Below are 18,603 nucleotides of genomic sequence, written 5' to 3' on the forward strand. Positions count from 1 at the left end.
TTTTGTAACCCCGCCTTTAAAAACAAGGTGGAAGTTGTATTAATATCTAATCTACCACTTGACATTACAATGCAACGGAAAATATAGTAATCAATTTTCTCCTTTTAGACATCATAAATCCCTAATAGAATATACTAGAGCTTCTATTTCATACTATATAGTCATTATCTACTATAATACATCAATATGAAGTCTTTATTTCACATAATCAAGATAGATCATCATGATTGATACATTATAGTCTTATCAAATAGAATGCACAATTCCATTACCAACTACGAACAATAATTTATAAGTTCGTCGTTTATAGTTTATGTGATAATCTCATTACTTACACCTTAAACCATATTCAACTCAACTTATAGACCTTACATGTATATAATAAATAATAATTATTAAAAACATACATGGAAATAATTATATGCTCAATGCTCATTAAATAAATTAGTGAATAATTAAACAACTTTATTCAATTAAGACTAAAATGTCATACAAAGTTATTGGAGTTTAGGGCACCATCCCTAACATCTAGTTCGCCCTCGTGCAGTCGAACCGAATCTCGCCTTGATTTCCAGTCTTGACCCCGACTCGGCCTAGTTTGGTAATAGCACTCACAAAGGCTTGTCCAAAAGCTCCATTGTTTGATGCAAATAAGTTGACCGTTGGCCTGGATCTTGTATCTGTAAACAGCACCTGATCAGAGGTGAAGAGGCCCTTTCCTTGCTGAAGGTTTCTGTAGTAGGCATTATCAAACGTCCGGGGTGTGGTCGGGTCCATATTGATGGCTATTCTCGGATCAACGTTTATTGGACACATCTGTCTAAGCTGGAGAGCATAACCCAAATTTAGTGTCGGGTCGATCCGGTTTTGAGGGCTGAATCCGTAAATCCGTTTGGAGAACTTGCCACAATGAGAGAACCCAAGTGTGTGTGCACCTAAGAGAAACACATATAAAACTTCAGGAGCTGGATATATAATATCTTGAGTATCCTAATCTTCAATGACATATTATTTTCAATGAGGCTGAGCATATTATTATTTGTTAAAATATAAATTAAAGAGGAAATTTTAGAAAAAAAACCCTCTGAACTTCCACGTGTTTTAAAAGTACTCTCCAAAATTCAAAAACTCTAAATTAAGAATATCAAATTTTCAATTTATTTCAATTACTCTATTCTGTTAGGATTTTCCATTTATTTTTTTCAAAATGTCCAAAATACCCCTTTCTAAAAAAATAAAAATAAAAATTGCAAAGATTTTTTTTTTTATAAAAATAAATATATAAGCATTTGACTCTTTTTTATAATAAAAAATTGGGTATTTTCGAAAACAAGATTTAACAGAAAATTATAACGAAAGAGCGTAATTGAAAGAAATTGAAAGTTCAATACCCTTAACTGAGAGTTTTTGAACTTTCAGCGAATACTTTCAAAACGAGTAGAAATTCATGAGGGTTTTTTTAAGTTTCTCCTAAATTAAATGATTGAATTAATCATCACTTGTCCCCTTAAGCTTTTAGGGTGATGAGTGATTTAATATGGTTTTAGAGCAAAGGTTTTGAGTTCGAACATTGTCGATCTCCACCTCCCATTTCAATTAAATATTTTACGTCAATTCAATTATTAAAGTGGAGTTTGAGCCACACGTGAGTTAAAGTATTAGAATATCAATTAAATAATTGAATTAATTATTTCTTATCAACTTAAGCTTTAGAATGAGTGATGATTTAACATTGTGGGCCGGTAGAGATGTCTCCTAAAATAAAATAATTAAAAACTGTAAAAGTGTTTAACTAAATTATTAAATGTATCATTTTATATGAACTTAAATTTTTGGAATAAATTAATGATGATTTAGCATAAACTTTTATTTAAATTCACAATTTTATATTAGCTAATTAAGTTTTTTTTAAAATAAGTCAGAATTTGACATGGTATTAGAACAAAGCTTCTCCTGAGATCGAGCCTCGTCTCAATCAATCATTTATTCCCTATTTCAATTCAACTGTTGGTTCGTAAAGAGATCAAAGACAAGAGGTATACCTGATAATGCAATCATATCTGTCTGGGAAAGACCATGTAAGCTAAACATGGAATTGAGCTGGTCTAAATTGAAAGTAGGATGAGGAAGTTGGTTTTGAACACTAGCAATGGTAGATATCCTCCCATCACGCCTCCCCAATTCAACTGTGTATGATGGACCCCCTGCCTGCATTATATATATATATATATATATATATATATATGATTATTTTTATATATCATTTTCCAAAAACATTTCTCCAGAAAATACAAATTGGAAAGAAAAACTAACCAATACAACAACATCTCTAGTGGCAAGAGCAAGAATATCAGCACAGGAAACTTTGTTTCTGCACTGAGGATTACTATCAACAGCTGCTTTAGCTTTGATTACAGTGTCAAATCCATCACCGGCAAGAGAAATGTCATCAGGATGATCCTTCTCTGCTTTATTACTTGGTGAAGAAATCAGCACTGAAGCATCACAACCCTATACCAACCAAAAAAAATTGATCATTGAAAAAAAGAAAAACAAAAAACAGAATATTGTACTAGGTTAATTAATTAGGCTACAAACCCGGACAAAGCAATCATGGAAAAAGAGCCGAAGAGTGGCTGGAACAGTCACAAATGTCTGCTGGAACTTCGTTGCGACAGCTGATCGCACCAAAGATTCAACATTAGGGCATGTGTTTTTGTAGAAGTCGCTGCGGAGTTGAGCTGAAGTAGTAGGTAGAAGGAGAGGGAGAAGCAAAAAAGATACAAGAAAAAGGCTGCGAGTTTCCATTATCATTTTGCATGCTACGTATAGTACGTGGGGTTGAGGAGATATTTATATACGAAAGATGAAGGCATAAAGGATTGAAAAAAGAAATGGGAAGGATAATGGTGGTGGTGGTTGAAGAGATAGAGGTGACAAATAATATATTTATTTATTTATTTATTTTGATTATATATTTTATCATGCACGCACAAAATAAGTTACGTATAACGTAACATGGGGGGAAGACTTTTAATTAGGAATGATTGGAGCGCTGGAAAAATGGCACGATCCATGGAAACAAAGGGTAGGACAGGGGGAGAGAAAGGACAATTTTGATTTCCTTTTTTTTAAGCGTTGGATAATAAGATTCTCAATAATTTGGCAATCTCATTAGTCATTACAACTGTACATGTGCACCTTTGCCAACTCATTTTTATCTCACCGAATGATTTCTACCGCCAATTCTTTTTAAGAGCACTAACATCAGACACTCTATAACTTATTTTCTTCCTTATAATATAGAGAAAATATATCTAAAAAGAAAAACCACAAAAAAAGTCAAGTGCGGCAGCTTTTCTATTGCTTTCCTAAACATTGAAAATGTTACAGTGTTACCCAATGTGTAGGGAACCAAAAGAGCTTTCATATACATTATGTTAATATAAATATTTATCTTTCCTCTCTCATTTTTCATCATTTTGCCTTTCATTGGGGATTGTATTGGGATATTGTAAAAAATGAGAGGGTAAGTGTAGAACTTGTATTTTGTAAAGAAATAATATTTTAATAATATACGAAAATGTAAGGGAAGCTATTGTAAAGTGTATTTGAATAAGGAAGAAAAAAGTAATTTTGTTTCTTAAATTTAATAAAAATTAAAGGGAAGCTGTTGTTATTGCTACACTTTTCCAGCTTCCTTTTCAACCCCTCTAGGAAGGTTTCATTTTACAAGTAAAGGTTGCCCATGGTTTCTTCATAACACCTTTGCTACTTGAGGAATGGGTCACGGGACTATTAAGTTAGTTTTATATTTTTCTTTGGGTCGCTCACCAAGTTAATGTAAATTAATCAGGTACATGATTTTATTCGGAATAGCGAGAATTAATGCATAGAGATGCATAAGAAAGAGTTTAGGGTATAACTAGTTAATCCCCTAGCAACACACCCCCAAGTCCTACTGGTGTTAGGACTTTGCTTCTAGTTTCACATGGACTGGAACATCTACTCCAAATCCCGGTTGGAATGGCTTTTCTCTTAATGTACTAGGCTTATAAATAGACAACTTTGTTGCTTCACAAATCACCAATTCACCCTAGTTCTTCATACTTTACTAAGAACTAAACATTCTTTAATACGTTCAAGAATAAGTACAAGTTTTATGAGGAGCAAGTTGACAGCTTACTCTCCGAGTTATATTTACTTATTGGCCGGTGAGAGGATTTGAAGGCCTCATGAGGGGTTTTTGACGTGGCAAAAAATGTGATCAGCCTTAAGGATGTTGATCAACATCCTTAAGGCTGATCACATTTTTCTAAGAATTGAATGAGCAAAATGAAATACATTTATTATGATTTTTAGCTACTAGCTAGCTCAGCGAATCAAGAGATTTTCAGTTTACACCTTTGTTTCCTTGACTTTCTTTCTTATTTCTTATTATTATTTTTCCCAAGACTTTTTCTCGAGAAGATTTTTTAAATTAATACAATTAAAATAAATAAATACCACGCATGACAGGAATTATAGACTAGTTATTATAATTGCAAGGCCAACTTTTTTTTCTTTCTTTTTTTTTTTTAGAGAAAATTACACTTGACCCCCCCCCCCCCCCCAACCAAAGTTATGGGCAATTTTCAATTCAACCTCCAATGTTTCAATTTTTGCAATCCCAAACTTTCAAATTTTTGCAATTCGACCAATTTTATCCCAAAATTCTCATATTGCTCCTAATTTTTTATTTGAAAAAATTACAGTTTACCCCCCAAAGTTGACAGTGTTTTTCAATTCGAACACTAAAGTTTTAATTTTTTTTAATTCGGCCAATACTATCCCAAAATTCCCATATTGACCCTAATTTTTATTTTTTATGAAAAAATAAAAAATAAAAAATAAAAAAAATAACAAATTTGCAGGTGCAAAAATAGCCAGATGGCCAAAGGGGTGGCTACGGCCACCATGAATTTTTTTTTTTTTTAATCTTTTATAAAAAAAATTAAAAAAAAAAAAAATTAGGGCCAATATGGGAATTTTGGAATAAAATTGGTCAAATTGCAAGAATTTAGAACTTTAGGGGAGTGCATTGTAAAAATTGAAACAATAGAAGTCGAATTGAAAATTGTCCCAAACTTTGGGGGAGTAAAGTGTACTTTTTCCTTTTTTTTTAATTTCTATTCAATATATAAGAGGGAAAAAAGGAGAGGCAAGCAGGCCAACTTCTGTTTTCAGGTGAAGGGTGATAATTGAGAAAATGACGAAGCAATTATAGATTTCAAAGATATTTGCAGTTATCGATAGCATCTCAGATAGAGGGCCAACTTTGCCCTAATTTCCATCCAAGTAGTGATTTTCTTAAGATCAATTTGGTTATATATATATATATATATATATATATATATATATATATATATGAGCAGAGAGACACAAAAACATGTAGGCATGTGCAACTAATAATAATAAAACAGCATGCCTATCACCATAACGTGCAAGTAAACATTTTATTTTCATGCTACAATTAGTGTTGATGTGATGTCAATGAGTTTATCATGGTTTATGTCATGCATGTTTCAAACAGCTCATAGATTCCCATAAGTTCAAATTGGACCAGATTATATGCTTTGACATTCTTCCTTTTCTAATTTTAAAGCTTCTTTTAAGTGCATTCTGGCACTTTCTATAGTAAGAAAATCAAATAAATATTTTTAGAGTTTTTTTACCAAATAGACCGGCTTTTTGTTTGGTATAACTTTTTAGGTAATAAAACTACTTCTTAAGCTCCCTAATGTAATTTCCTTGACACAATCTCAAACGGACTCTTAATAAACTTTTATACGATTGTTATACAAATAGAATGACGTGATAATAAAAATCAGATCTTAAAATTTTTTTTTTTACAAGTGCTAATCTAAGAGCATTCTTAGCAGCCTCACCACCAGCCTCACTATTTTAACAATTCACTTTCACTATTCCATTTAAATATTCTTTTTCAAATATTTGTTTATTATTTTTTTTAACTATTAAAGGAAGAGAGAGAAACGAAAAGCAAAAAGAAAGAGAGAGAAATAAGTTGTTTAATCAATAAGTGAGTGAATAGTAATTTTTAAATTTGGTGAGTACTGCTCATCTCACTACTTTTTTTTTTTGTTAAAGTAGTGAGACTGAAAAGTGGACATTTGGTTCATTTTGGTTAGATTGCCTCACCAAAATAACCAAAAAATGGTTTTGGCAAGGCTGCAAGGAGTGCTCTAATAACTGATTCATTATCATATCATCAAGTTGTAAGGGAGTTGTCTAACATACCACACTATTATATAGCATTATTCTTTTAAATTATTAAAAAAATGAGTTGGAGCGATCACTACCCAATTGCATATGATATATACCATAGTGAGGTCATGCATTTTTTACATGACCTTAAGCTCAACTAAAGAACATACCTAGCTAGGGTATGACTTTAAGCTCAACTAAAGAACATACCTTAAGCTCAACTAATGTCTTGATAAAGAGTGATTTCACATGCTCTCCCATGGCAATGGCTGTCATGATGAATTAAAATAATATATGGCCTTAACTACAAAACAATACCCCAAAAACAGAAAAAAAAAAAAAAAAAAAAAAAAAAAAAAAGACCCACCATGAGTCTGTCTCAAGCTTACTATCTGATGTTGCCACAACACCAAAACGCACCCAATTCATTAAAGTTGAAGAGATTTTCTCTATTTTAGTTGAAATGAAATGTATTATTTTACTATTAAAATCTTATTTTGTTGGATATATATATATCATAATGTTCAGATCTAATTCTTCTGTTAGCTCTAATTCCAGTTTGCCACAGGACGTGGTTAACTATGAAAACATTTTGGTTGATGATAATGCTGATTTTAGTAAGTGGAACATCCCAAAGCTGGACGCTAGGGATATCTACAATACTACTTGGTTTCAATCTTCTTTTAAGATTCAATATTCTGTCAAAACTGTTGAACAGACCTTTCCGGTCTCGGGTAATAATCAGACTATTACCTTGTTCAGCAAGCGTTTTGTTAACAATGCTCTTGCAAAGAAATACAGATTTTTGCATGTTGGTTCTGTCCAAGTTGCAGTCAAGGCTTTGACTCGACTCGGTATTAATGCATCTGTTTTGCTTTGTTTGCGTGATGCTCGTTTTCTTGATTTTAAAACAAGCATTATTAGTTTGATTCAGTCATCTTTGTTTGGTGGCCCTGTCCACTTTGATGTTTTTCCAAACATGACTTTGAGTTTAACCGATGTTCATATTCTGAAAGCACTGACGCTGAATATTCTCACATCTGGTTATAACATGGAAGTTGGTAGTCATCCTATTGCTATCATCTATCGTGTTTATTACAAATTGATGAAAACAAATCTTGATCCACGTGCTGTGATTAAGAATACTGGCGAATCGACTCTGTTGATTCAGAGCTCTACTCAGAATGCTCATATTAAAACCCCAAAAATGATTCGGTGGTCGGAGATTGAACTCCCCAACGAGTGGCTTTTGGAGAATGTTGCAAAACCTTCTCGAGTAGTTAACGATGCCTCTAATCTTGATTACATCCAACAATACATGGATGGATCTGTTAAAATCAATTTTGCTGATTTGGGATATTCAAACAGAATTGAACGTCCCCTGTTGATTAACGAACGAAGGAATTCTTTTGCTGGTTCAACGACCTCAGAAGGACTCCGTCGTAGAGATAAAGATGTCGACGAATCCCTTAACGATTCTCCTCATCTTCATCCCACTGTTAGTCCTGGTTTGAAACTCAAAGGAATTTCCACTGATTCCCAAGTTTCATCTGCTTTTTATTCCACGAAAAATCATCCACTGACGGATGACGATCGCGGATCTCTTTCTCCCTCTGCTTCTGATTTTGTTGCTCCAGTTACATCTGATTTTCCCCATCAGTGTAATGTTATCACTGCCCACATCAAAGACTTTTTCTCTGTTATTGATTGGAAAGCTTTGAACAAAGATTTTTCTTCAAAAGAAAATCGTGAGTTGCGGCATGCTTACCGTGCTAAGTATTCTCAAAAGGAACGAGATCGTATCAAGGTCCAATGGGCCGAAGCTATGATCGAGTCCCAGACTCACATTTTGTTTTTTGATTTTCTCCAAAAACATTTTCCGGACGAAAATGATTTGAACGTTGTCAAATAGAAGTTTGTTAAAGAGGATAAATCTGTCGTCAGATCTTCCCATCCTCCCACTACAAATACTCTTCTGGATGTCAACAACATGGTTGTTAAGTGTTCCCCTTTCAAAACTCATGATAAGGACCCTATCACGAACGATAGGAGAATCATTGAGCAAAACAATTTTATTTCCCAATCCATTCATATCATAGGTCAACAGTTAGATCGGATTGAAGATAAATTCCCTTCTTCTTCCTCTGATTTAAAGTTTTCCTCTGTTCCCCCAAAGATTGAAAAACCACTGATTTCTCTCCCTGATTTAAAGAAATCTCCTGGTTTAAAAACCACTTCTCAGAAGAACACTGAGAAAGTGAACAAATTGCTTGCAGAACTGACCGAGTTAAAAACGACTCGTGCCAGTACCTCTGGTCAGAATTTTGCCATGGAAAAAGCTTTTTCATCTGATTCTGAATCCTCTGCTGATTCCACTGATTCTGACATCAAAGTTCTCGAACAAAACTTTGGAAAGATTGAAATGGAGCCAAAACTCCAAAGGATCTTGGACGGATCTAGAACTTTCAATCAGACAAAGAATTTTTATCCAAAACCTACCCCTCCTGATTTACAATTTGAGGAAAGGTTTTTGCATACCCAGTTTTCTGTTTCTGCTGATAAGCTGTATGAATGGAACATTGATGGTTTATCTGAGCAAGAACTGCTCAACAAGATGAATCACATGGCCATGGTTGCTAATGCCTACATCTCAAACCACAATAAAAGTCAAACTGATATTGTGGATTTACTTGCTACTGGTTTTTCTGGTACCCTTCGAAATTGGTGGGATAATTATCTCACTGAGGACAGAAGAAACCAAATCAGGAAAGCAGTAAAATGTGATGAAGAAGGTATACCCATTTTCAATGAGGACGTTGGCATGGGTGAACCTGATGGTGTTAACACCTTGATTTATACAATTATCAAGAATTTTGTTGGAACTCCCTCCAACATTACTTCTCGTATTTCTGATTATTTGAACAATCTTCGATGCCCTACTATGTCTGATTATAGATGGTATCAAGATGTTTTTCTTTCCCGTGTTATGATGAGGTCCGATAGCCAAAAACCTTATTGGAAAGAAAAGTTTATTGATGGTTTGCCCTCATTATTTGCTCACAAGGTTAAAGATGAGTTGATCAGTACGGACACTGGTCTCATCGATTTTGAAAGATTAACCTATGGAGATTTATTCTCCACAGTGAAAAAACTTGGCATTAAGATGTGCATCGATCAAAAAATGATCCGACAGCAGCTTAAGAATGCCAAGAAAGCTAAGTATGAAATGGGAAATTTCTGCGAACAATTCGGTTTGCCTCCTATTGCTCCTTCAAAGAAGCATAAGAAGAAAACCAGAAAAGATTTAGCGAAATCTTCCCCTCCATATTACAACAGAGCTAAGACAAGAAAATTTAATAAACCTAAATTTTCTAAACCTCCCAAACGGAGTAAAGGCTCTAAGTTTGAAAAATATTTTTCAAAGGATAAATGTTTTAATTGTGGAGAAACTGGACACTATGCTGACAAGTGCCCTAAACCTCCCAAAAAGATTAAACAAGAGATCAATGCTTTAAACATCAAGGACGATGAAAAGCAAAAGATTTTCAGAATTTTCCAAAACAATGGGTTTTCTGATTATTCTTCTAATGATGATCTTCCTTCCTCTTCGGATTCTGATTATCATTCTGATTCTTCTGTTTATGAAAATTGTTACAAATTTGAGAACTGTGCTGGTTCTTGCTGCAACACAAAAACTTGTTCAATGATGTCAAAATCGGAAGAACAAGAAGATTTGCTTTTAACTTTGATTTCAAAAATTGATAATCCTGAGTTAAAAGAAGAGTATCTTAAAAAACTTAAGAAACTCATGTTAAAAGATTTTGAAAAACCAGCTACTTCCAAGATCTCTCTTGAAGACACTTTGAAACGTTTTTCAAACCCGAAAAACAAAGTGCTTACTGTCTCAGAATTGCAGCATGAGATTAGTACCATCAAGAAAGATATTGTGAAATTGCAGGCTGACCTGCAAGCTGTGAGAACTGAAAACAAAGATTTACAACAACAGCTTCTGCTGTTAAATCTTAACAAATGTTTTCCAGAAAGTGCTTCCAGTAACGAAGACACTAAAATTTCTGAGCATGATGATGAGGCTGAATCCACCCATAAACCTCTTTCTGATGAGGTTAAGGTTGTCAGTATGATCTCCAAAGTTGTTCCCCCCAAATGGTATTCAAAAATTCATATCCGTATTTCTGATGAATATGCTTTTGATGCTATTGCTTTAATTGATTCTGGTTCTGACTTGAATTGCATTCAAGAAGATTTTGTTCCCAAAAAATATTTTGAACCTTCCACTCAAAGATTAAATTCTGCCAGTGGAAACAAGTTGCATATTGAGTATGAACTCGGTAACATTCATATTTGTCAAAAGAATGTTCGCTTTCATACTTCTGCTGTTCTTGTCAAAAATATGAAAGAAAAAGTTATTCTTGGCATGCCTTTTCTTTCTTTGCTTTATCCATTTTCTGTTGAAGAGATTGGTGTTTCTGCTGTCAAATTTGGTACTAAAATTCAGTTTGAGTTCGTTTCCAAATTTGAGATTGACATTAATAGGTTGATTAATAGGTTTGCAGGACTAGAGTCTGATGAGTACCCTACTCCCATTAGGACTTTGTCTTGTTTAAACACTCCCCCTGACGGTCGTGTTTTACCTACTGTTCATACCTGCACCCATCACATGGCGCATATTATTATAACTGTTTTACTTTGCATCAAAATAATTTTAAAATTATTTTGTGATATTTTAAATATTTTTACATCTTTATTTCTGATTTCTTTCCTTTTGAAATTTTGCAGTGCCACCATGGCAGGCAAAAAAGAAAAAGAGAAAGTTACTTCCAAGGCTCTGACCATCAAGTCAGAGTCTTCCATTGTTCCAACTGCTTCCCCATTACCGTTTTCATCTGTTGCCCTAACCAACAGATTCACCCCCTTTTGTCCTGGTTCCCAGGTTTCATATTCCAGCACTCTTGCTGCCCCCTTTGATCCCTTTGCGGATCCTTCCCAAAAACCCTCCGTCAAGTACGACCGGACGTCGTCAAAATACATGACCCTCCCCTACTCCCAAAATTTATTTTTTTGTTGAGTTAAATCGGGTCTCCCCTTCCCTTACCCCCGGAGATATTGCCGTCTCCTATTTTCCTCCAAACTTTCATTGGATTCCTGAACATCCTTCGAAAAATTTGGCCTATTATTCTGCTATCCTGAAACAAACAGGTTCTGTTTTCTTCAAGGTCATCCCTGATAAGATTAACCTCCAGAAAACAATTTACCACAGTGTTTATTTCAAGAGAATTATTTCGGAAAAAGAATGGGGTAATCACCCTTCTGATTCCAGGTCCCTGAACGGGTTTAACATCCCCTGTAATTATTATGATTACGTGGATGCCTTTTTTAAATTCCTGCTTCATCAAACCTCGAAATTTGAACATTCTTGGTTTGTCTGTTTTGATAAAGAATTTTCTGGTATTCTCCCTCTCTGGTTCTCCCGTTGGTGGAACCAATTTGGTTGTCTCCCTGATATTCTCCCCCTCCAACTTGTTGATGCCTTTCAAATCTTCAAAGGCCATTACAAGGTTGATTCCTATGGAGCAAAGTTTTCAACTGTGCTTCATTTTGTTAAAAAATTCAAGATTCCTTGGATTCTGAGATGGCAATACCAACTCTCGGAAGACAAAATCCAAAGACATTGGTATATCAAATGGTGGGATAAATACTCACTGGTTGATTCCATTGTCCTTGAGGTTAAAAGCATGGCTCGCGCTCCCAAGGCCCTTCCTGCCCCAAAGGCGTCTGCCCTGTCCAATTTGTTGATTCCTCCCAGTGCTTTCTCATCTCCAAAACGAGAAAAAGAAAGTTCCCCTGCTTCCCCCCATTCGGCTTCTTCAAGCTCTTCAAAAAAGAATTCTTCCAAGAAGAAAGAAATGATTGAAGCCTTGCTTGCTGCCCTGGATACTTTAGAAGATGATGAAGACGAGACGTCCAAACCATCTGCTGAGAAGCCCATCCAGGTTCCGCCATATTTTGAAGATTCACAAGACTACTACCCTTACCCAGGGGCAGAAGACATGTGAAGAATTGGACCCCTAACGGTCCTCAATGTTCAGCTTGGTCTAGCCCTTCAAAAGGCTAGTTTTCTCAGGTTTTCCCCAGAGACTGGCTCCATAACGGCCAGTACAGTTCAGTTCGACAGAACTAGCCCGGACGGCTGGTTTCGGATTTTTTGGTTCTCCCTGATCCTGGACGGATCACTGTTCATTCATACTTGGAGTTACTGTGCAAAATCACTGTTCACTTTTACTGTTCATGTCCGGACGACACGCGCAGGATTACTGTTCAGATGCACTGTTCACTCACTGTTCAAGATTTGTCCGCCGACACTACAGTGCCGACAATCTACTGTTCCAGATTGATGCTTTCACTGTTCAGACTGGCGCCAGACGTGCCATGACTGTTTACTTTTTACTGTATTGCTTTTTGACCGCTGGACGCGGCTCATGATTGTAATTTACTGTTTTTTCTCTTCTGAAGCCTATATAACGGGCTCCCCTTCTCCTTTGTAAGGCAGAGGTTTTTTTGAGAGGTTCCTTGAGACACTCTATCCTCCAGCTATTCTTCTTCTTCTTCTCCTTACACTTGTCCTTACTTCAGTAAGTCTGACGCTTACTCAAGCTTAGGTTTTTATCTGTATAATCTGAACGATTATCTGTTATCTATTTTCTTATCAACTGTTTTAATTTCAGTTGTTTATTTTTGATTATCAATTGTCATACCGCCATCTTGGTCGGTTCTACTGCTTTGATTTTCAAACTGCTTATGTTCTGCATCTATTATCACCTACCCCTCATCCCCTGCATCTATATGCATATTGCGCTTCCACCCCCCCCCCCCCCCCCCCGTCTTGGTATCAGACTAATAATGCTTGTTTTAAAATCAAGAAAACGAGCATCACGCAAACAAAGCAAAACAGATGCATTAATACCGAGTCGAGTCAAAGCCTTGACTGCAACTTGGACAGAACCAACATGCAAAAATCTGTATTTCTTTGCAAGAGCATTGTTAACAAAACGCTTGCTGAACAAGGTAATAGTCTGATTATTACCCGAGACCGGAAAGGTCTGTTCAACAGTTTTGACAGAATATTGAATCTTAAAAGAAGATTGAAACCAAGTAGTATTGTAGATATCCCTAGCGTCCAGCTTTGGGATGTTCCACTTACTAAAATCAGCATTATCATCAACCAAAATGTTTTCATAGTTAACCACGTCCTGTGGCAAACTGGAATTAGAGCTAACAGAAGAATTAGATCTGAACATTATGACATACAAACTAAACTCATAATCACTCGTTCAGATTATACAGATAAAAACCTAAGCTTGAGTAAGCGTCAGACTTACTGAAGTAAGGACAAGTGTAAGGAGAAGAAGAAGAAGAATAGCTGGAGGATAGAGTGTCTCAAGGAACCTCTCAAAAAACCTCTGCCTTACAAAGGAGAAGGGGAGCCCGTTATATAGGCTTCAGAAGAGAAAAAACAGTAAATTACAATCATGAGCCGCGTCCAGCGGTCAAAAAGCAATACAGTAAAAAGTAAACAGTCATGGCACGTCTGGCGCCAGTCTGAACAGTGAAAGCATCAATCTGGAACAGTAGATTGTCGGCACTGTAGTGTCGGCGGACAAATCTTGAACAGTGAGTGAACAGTGCATCTGAACAGTAATCCTGCGCGTGTCGTCCGGACATGAACAGTAAAAGTGAACAGTGATTTTGCACAGTAACTCCAAGTATGAATGAACAGTGATCCGTCCAGGATCAGGGAGAACCAAAAAATCCGAAACCAGCCGTCCGGGCTAGTTCTGTCGAACTGAACTGTACTGGCCGTTATGGAGCCAGTCTCTGGGGAAAACCTGAGAAAACTAGCCTTTTGAAGGGCTAGACCAAGCTGAACATTGAGGACCGTTAGGGGCCCATATCTTCAACCCCGAATTATTCTTCATTGTCAAGAGGGCCAATAGAATCAAGGTAGCTTTGAATCCATTGCTTCTTTTTAGAACAATATTTGGGGACAGGAGGAGTAGGAGCAGAATATGGCACAATTGCATCATATCTGCTTGTCATGAGCTCAACTTTTTTAACAATGGGACCAATTTTTGGAGACATTGTCCACGTTTTGCACATAAACCAACGCCTTTCAATTTTCTCTTGATTTCTGGTATATTTCCATTTGAGAAACCAAGGGATTCTGAATTCTCTGGCAAAATAAAGCATGGGAGAAAAAATAGGGTTGTAATGGGCAATAAAGCCTTTACAGCCAACATGTGAGGAGAAAAGATGAAAAGCATAAACAAGAGGACCAGGAAGAACATCAATTGTTAAGCCAAAATAATCCCACCAATGTTTGAACCAAGAGGGAAGCAGGCAATTGAAGTCTTCAACGAAGGTTATAAACCAAAAGTGTTTGGACTCAGAATTCTGGTAAAGCATAAAGCGAAACCAGGCATTGACATAGTCATAATATGAGAAACAAACTGGGGAATTAGAAGACTGAAGAAGTTGAGAAGGGTGAGAACCCCATTCTTCTACAGAGATGAATTTAACAATGTAGGCAACAGTCCCGATAGCCGTTCCAGGGTTATCTTTTTTGGGAATATTCCTGAATTTGATGGATTTGGTTTTGATAAGAATATCAGTGAAAAATGATAGATCCTTCAAAGGATGCTCAGGGATCCAATGGAAATGAGCAGGGAAATAATTGAAGGCTAATTGTCCAGGAGTCCTGGTGAGATCTTGCGAAGAGAACAAATATTGAGAAAATGGTAGGGTAACCCAAGGGAATGATAAGACAATTGGGTTAGAATTTGGTTCTGTCTGAGAACCAGGTTGGGAGCTGGATTCCGTCCGGGAATCTGAAGCAAGGGGAATATAACCATGAAAAGCAGAAGAATCTGATTGGACAATAAGTGGGGATTTCCCAAAAACTGTCGAAGTATGGGTTACAGGTTCTCCAAGAAAATCAAGGGGAATCATGTCAAGTGGGATGGAGGGGCAAGGCTTCAAAACAGGGTTAACCTTTTCCTTTTCCTTGTTGCTGGCCATTGTGGCACTGCAAGAATTCACGGGTAAGAAAATCAGGTATTGAATTGTTGGAGCCTTTGATGTATTCAATATCAAAATCAAAAACACTCAAAATAGCTTGCCATCTGGCAAAAATCTGTTTTGATGCAATATTTTCAACATCCTTTTTCAAAATATACTTAGCAGATTTACAATCGATTCGCAAAAGAAATTTTTGATTGAGCAAATCAGACTGAAATTTGGTAATGCACAAAACAACAGAAAGTATTTCTTTCTTAATAGTACTATAATTAATCTGCGCAGAATTCCAAGAACCAGAATGGAATCGAACAATTTGTTCAGAAGGTTCTGGGTTAGATTCTGATGGAACAACTTGTTTTAGGATACCTCCAAAGCCAATATCGGAGGCGTCAGTGTCAACAATCTTGAAAGAATTATCAGAAGGGATGCCTAGACATGGAAGAGTCTTGACATGGAGTTTGATTTCTTTGACAAGAGAGGTATGGATATCAGTCCAAGGGGGAGGATTGCCTTGCAACCTTTCAAATAAAGGTTTACAATGTTTTCGCAAATCCTTGTAGAAATCCGCAATATAATTCAGGGAACCAAGAAATCTTTGAAGCTGGGATTTCTCAGTGATGATATCAGGAAATTTATCAGCAAACTGAATTGCCCTGTCAATAGGACGAATCTGGCCTTTAGAAATATCAAACCCAAGAAATCTGATTTTATCTTGGAAGAGTTTGATCTTTTTGGCAGAAACAACAAGCCCGTTGTATCGAATGGTTTCTAGAAACGATTTCAAATGTTTCCAGTGTTCATCGATGGACTTTGAGAAAATAAGGACATCATCAATATAAACAATGGTGAAATGGCTGAATGGGTTGAAAATATCGTTCATGATATTCTGGAACTCACTCGGGGCATTTTTCAAACCAAAAGGCATGACATTCCACTCATAATGACCAAAAGGGGTAGTAAAGGCCGTCTTGTACCTATCACTATCCTCAATCTGAACTTGCCAAAATCCTGACTTTAAATCAAACTTAGAGAAGACAACAGCGTCGTTCAGACGGCTGACCAGATCCTTCCTATTGGGGATAGGATACCTAATCCACTCTAAAACATCATTGAGGGGCTTGTAGTTAATGACTAACCTAGGAGCACCTCGTTCTAACTCAGCATTTTTCATGACATAAAAAGCAGCACAAGACCAAGGAGACTTACTCTTTCGAATAATACCCTTAGTAAGCAAATCAGCAATTTCTTTTTGACAAAATTCTAAAGTTTCGGCATTCATTTGAATAGGCCTAGCTTTAGTTGGAATTTTGTTTTCAGAGAAATCTTTAACATAAGGCAAAGAGACAATATGCTTTTTCCTGTGCCAAAAAGCATTAGGAAAATCAGAACAAACAGAATCAACAATCAAGGTATTGAAAACAGAAATTTTTGATTGCAAAAGCTCGTCCGAGAGCTGTTCAGCAATCTTTTTATACCTTAATTCTTGTTTGAGGAAATTGAGTTGTTTATGCTTAGCAGAAACTAAATTTAAACAACCGTTATCAATTTCAGATTCAGTAGCAAAAGGAAATTTAACTTCAAAACCCATTTTAACAGTTGAGACACCTGTGTCATCAATTGTTATGGGGTAAAGCATGGCAATGAAAGGCAAACCAAGAATGACTTTGTCAGTCATATTTTTAACCAAAACAGCAGGGATATGAAAGCAAACATTGTTTTGACAAACATGAACATTGTTTAATTCATACTTGATATTCAACTTTTCTCCACTGGCTGAATGCAACCGTTCTGTGGATTTTTCAAAATATTTGCTTGGGATTAAACCTTCTTGGATGCAATTTAAATCAGCACCAGAATCAATCAAAGCAACAACATCAAGAGTAAAATCAGGAGAAACAATGATATGCACGTTAGAATGCCATTTGGGAGGGACCACTTTGTTGATCAAATTGACAAAATGGGTTTTTTCAGAAACAGAGATGGGGAGTTGCTTATTCTTTTTTAAATCAACCATTTCATTCCTGATATTACGAATCTCGTATTTCAAGTCTGAGATTGTAACTGCTTTGGATTTTTGTTTTGAAGATTCTTCCAAAGTTTTTTCAGGAGATGTTTTAGTATTGCTTTGTTCCTCTTGATTGGTCAGAACAGAACAGGTACTAATACAATTGTAGTTGATTCTATTAAGAAGAGCAAACTCAAAATCTTTCGTAGGATTGATAGATCCGTTCCAGATCTTTTGGAGTTTTAATTCCGTTTCAATCTTACAAAAGTTTTGTTCAAGAATTCTGATGTTGGAACTAGCCATATTTTCTGAAAACTCAAATTTCTATATATATATATATATATATATGACGCATGTAGTGAAATCGAATATCATTTAAAAAAAAATTTAATTCGTTAAATAAAATAAAGAGAAATGCTAATACTTGACATAGCTTTTAAAATTGCCACCGGTTCAAGATTAAGAGGGTGCTTGTTAACATCTCTTTTTTCAAATAAATCAACATCAAAACATTTTTATTTTTTTATATCATATCATTCACTTTTTATATCACATCATTTACTTAATTTTCACTACTTTTCAAATAAATAAAAAATCACTATAAAACAAAATATTTGAACTTTTTAATACCACTTTTTCACTTTTCTATACTAATTATTACACTCTTTTTTTTTTTTCTCTCACCAAACATAAACATAGTTTGGGGATGGCATGTTGTTTAATAAACAACCCTTAAATAGCGATTCATCTCAAATCTAATGATGATTTTAAAAGTTAAACCAAGAAGTATGGATGTGTGTAACACACGCAACCGACACTTCTTTCACCAAATCATGCCACCTCATCTAAGATTTGGATCCAATTCCTAAGAGGATTAGCCTTTTGGGTTAAATACTAAATTAGTCATTGGGTTTCATTACTTTATTTTTTTCTCCCTAGGATTTCATTACTTTATTTTTTCCCCCAAGGGTTTCATTTTTATCACAGGAGATCCCTATGGTTTTGATAATAGACCAAGTTAGTCCTCTGTCAGTTGACCGTTAGTTAACTTAACAGAATTCCACATGGACCAATCAAATGTTGACACGTGGCACCTACTTAATTTTTTTTAAAAAATTAAAAAAAAAATGTATTTTCGAAAAAAAAAACAAAAAAAACAAAAAAAAACAAAAAAAAAAAAACAAACAAACAAACAAAACAAAACAAAAGAAAAAAAATTGGGGGTGGCCATCTGGCCGAAT

The 18,603-nt window shown here is 35.6% G+C and overlaps 1 protein-coding gene across 2 annotated transcripts; it reads right to left on the minus strand.

Moving 5' to 3' along the window:
• Nucleotides 1–528: 528 nt before the first annotated feature.
• Nucleotides 529–2,814, minus strand: LOC132190441 (peroxidase 45-like). Of its 2 annotated transcripts, none has more exons than XM_088510402.1 (4): nt 2,599–2,814; nt 2,323–2,511; nt 2,043–2,208; nt 529–935 (listed from the first exon to the last, which is right to left on the minus strand). In XM_088510402.1, the coding sequence occupies exons 1-4, from the start codon at nt 2,812–2,814 to the stop codon at nt 529–531; spliced, it is 978 nt and encodes a 325-aa protein (XP_088366528.1). The 2 variants fall into 2 exon arrangements, with proteins under 2 accessions (XP_088366528.1, XP_059461415.1); XM_059605432.2 differs by having other exon boundaries at nt 2,314–2,511.
• Between the last annotated feature and the right edge of the window lie 15,789 nt (nt 2,815–18,603).

Source organism: Corylus avellana, chromosome 9 (genome assembly GCF_965113065.1).
Source record: "Corylus avellana chromosome 9, dhCorAvel1.hap1.2, whole genome shotgun sequence".
Lineage (NCBI taxonomy): Eukaryota > Viridiplantae > Streptophyta > Magnoliopsida > Fagales > Betulaceae > Corylus > Corylus avellana.

Bases quoted from the DNA above. Each gene is read 5' to 3' on its own strand.
- LOC132190441 (XM_059605432.2), bottom strand. From the start codon at position 2,814: ATGATAATGGAAACTCGCAGCCTTTTTCTTGTATCTTTTTTGCTTCTC. The intron at 2,209-2,313 runs GTTAGTTTTTCT...TATATAATGCAG, and splicing joins CTAGAGATGTTGTTGTATTG to GCAGGGGGTCCATCATACAC. The intron at 936-2,042 runs GTATACCTCTTG...TGTTTCTCTTAG, and splicing joins AGATATGATTGCATTATCAG to GTGCACACACACTTGGGTTC.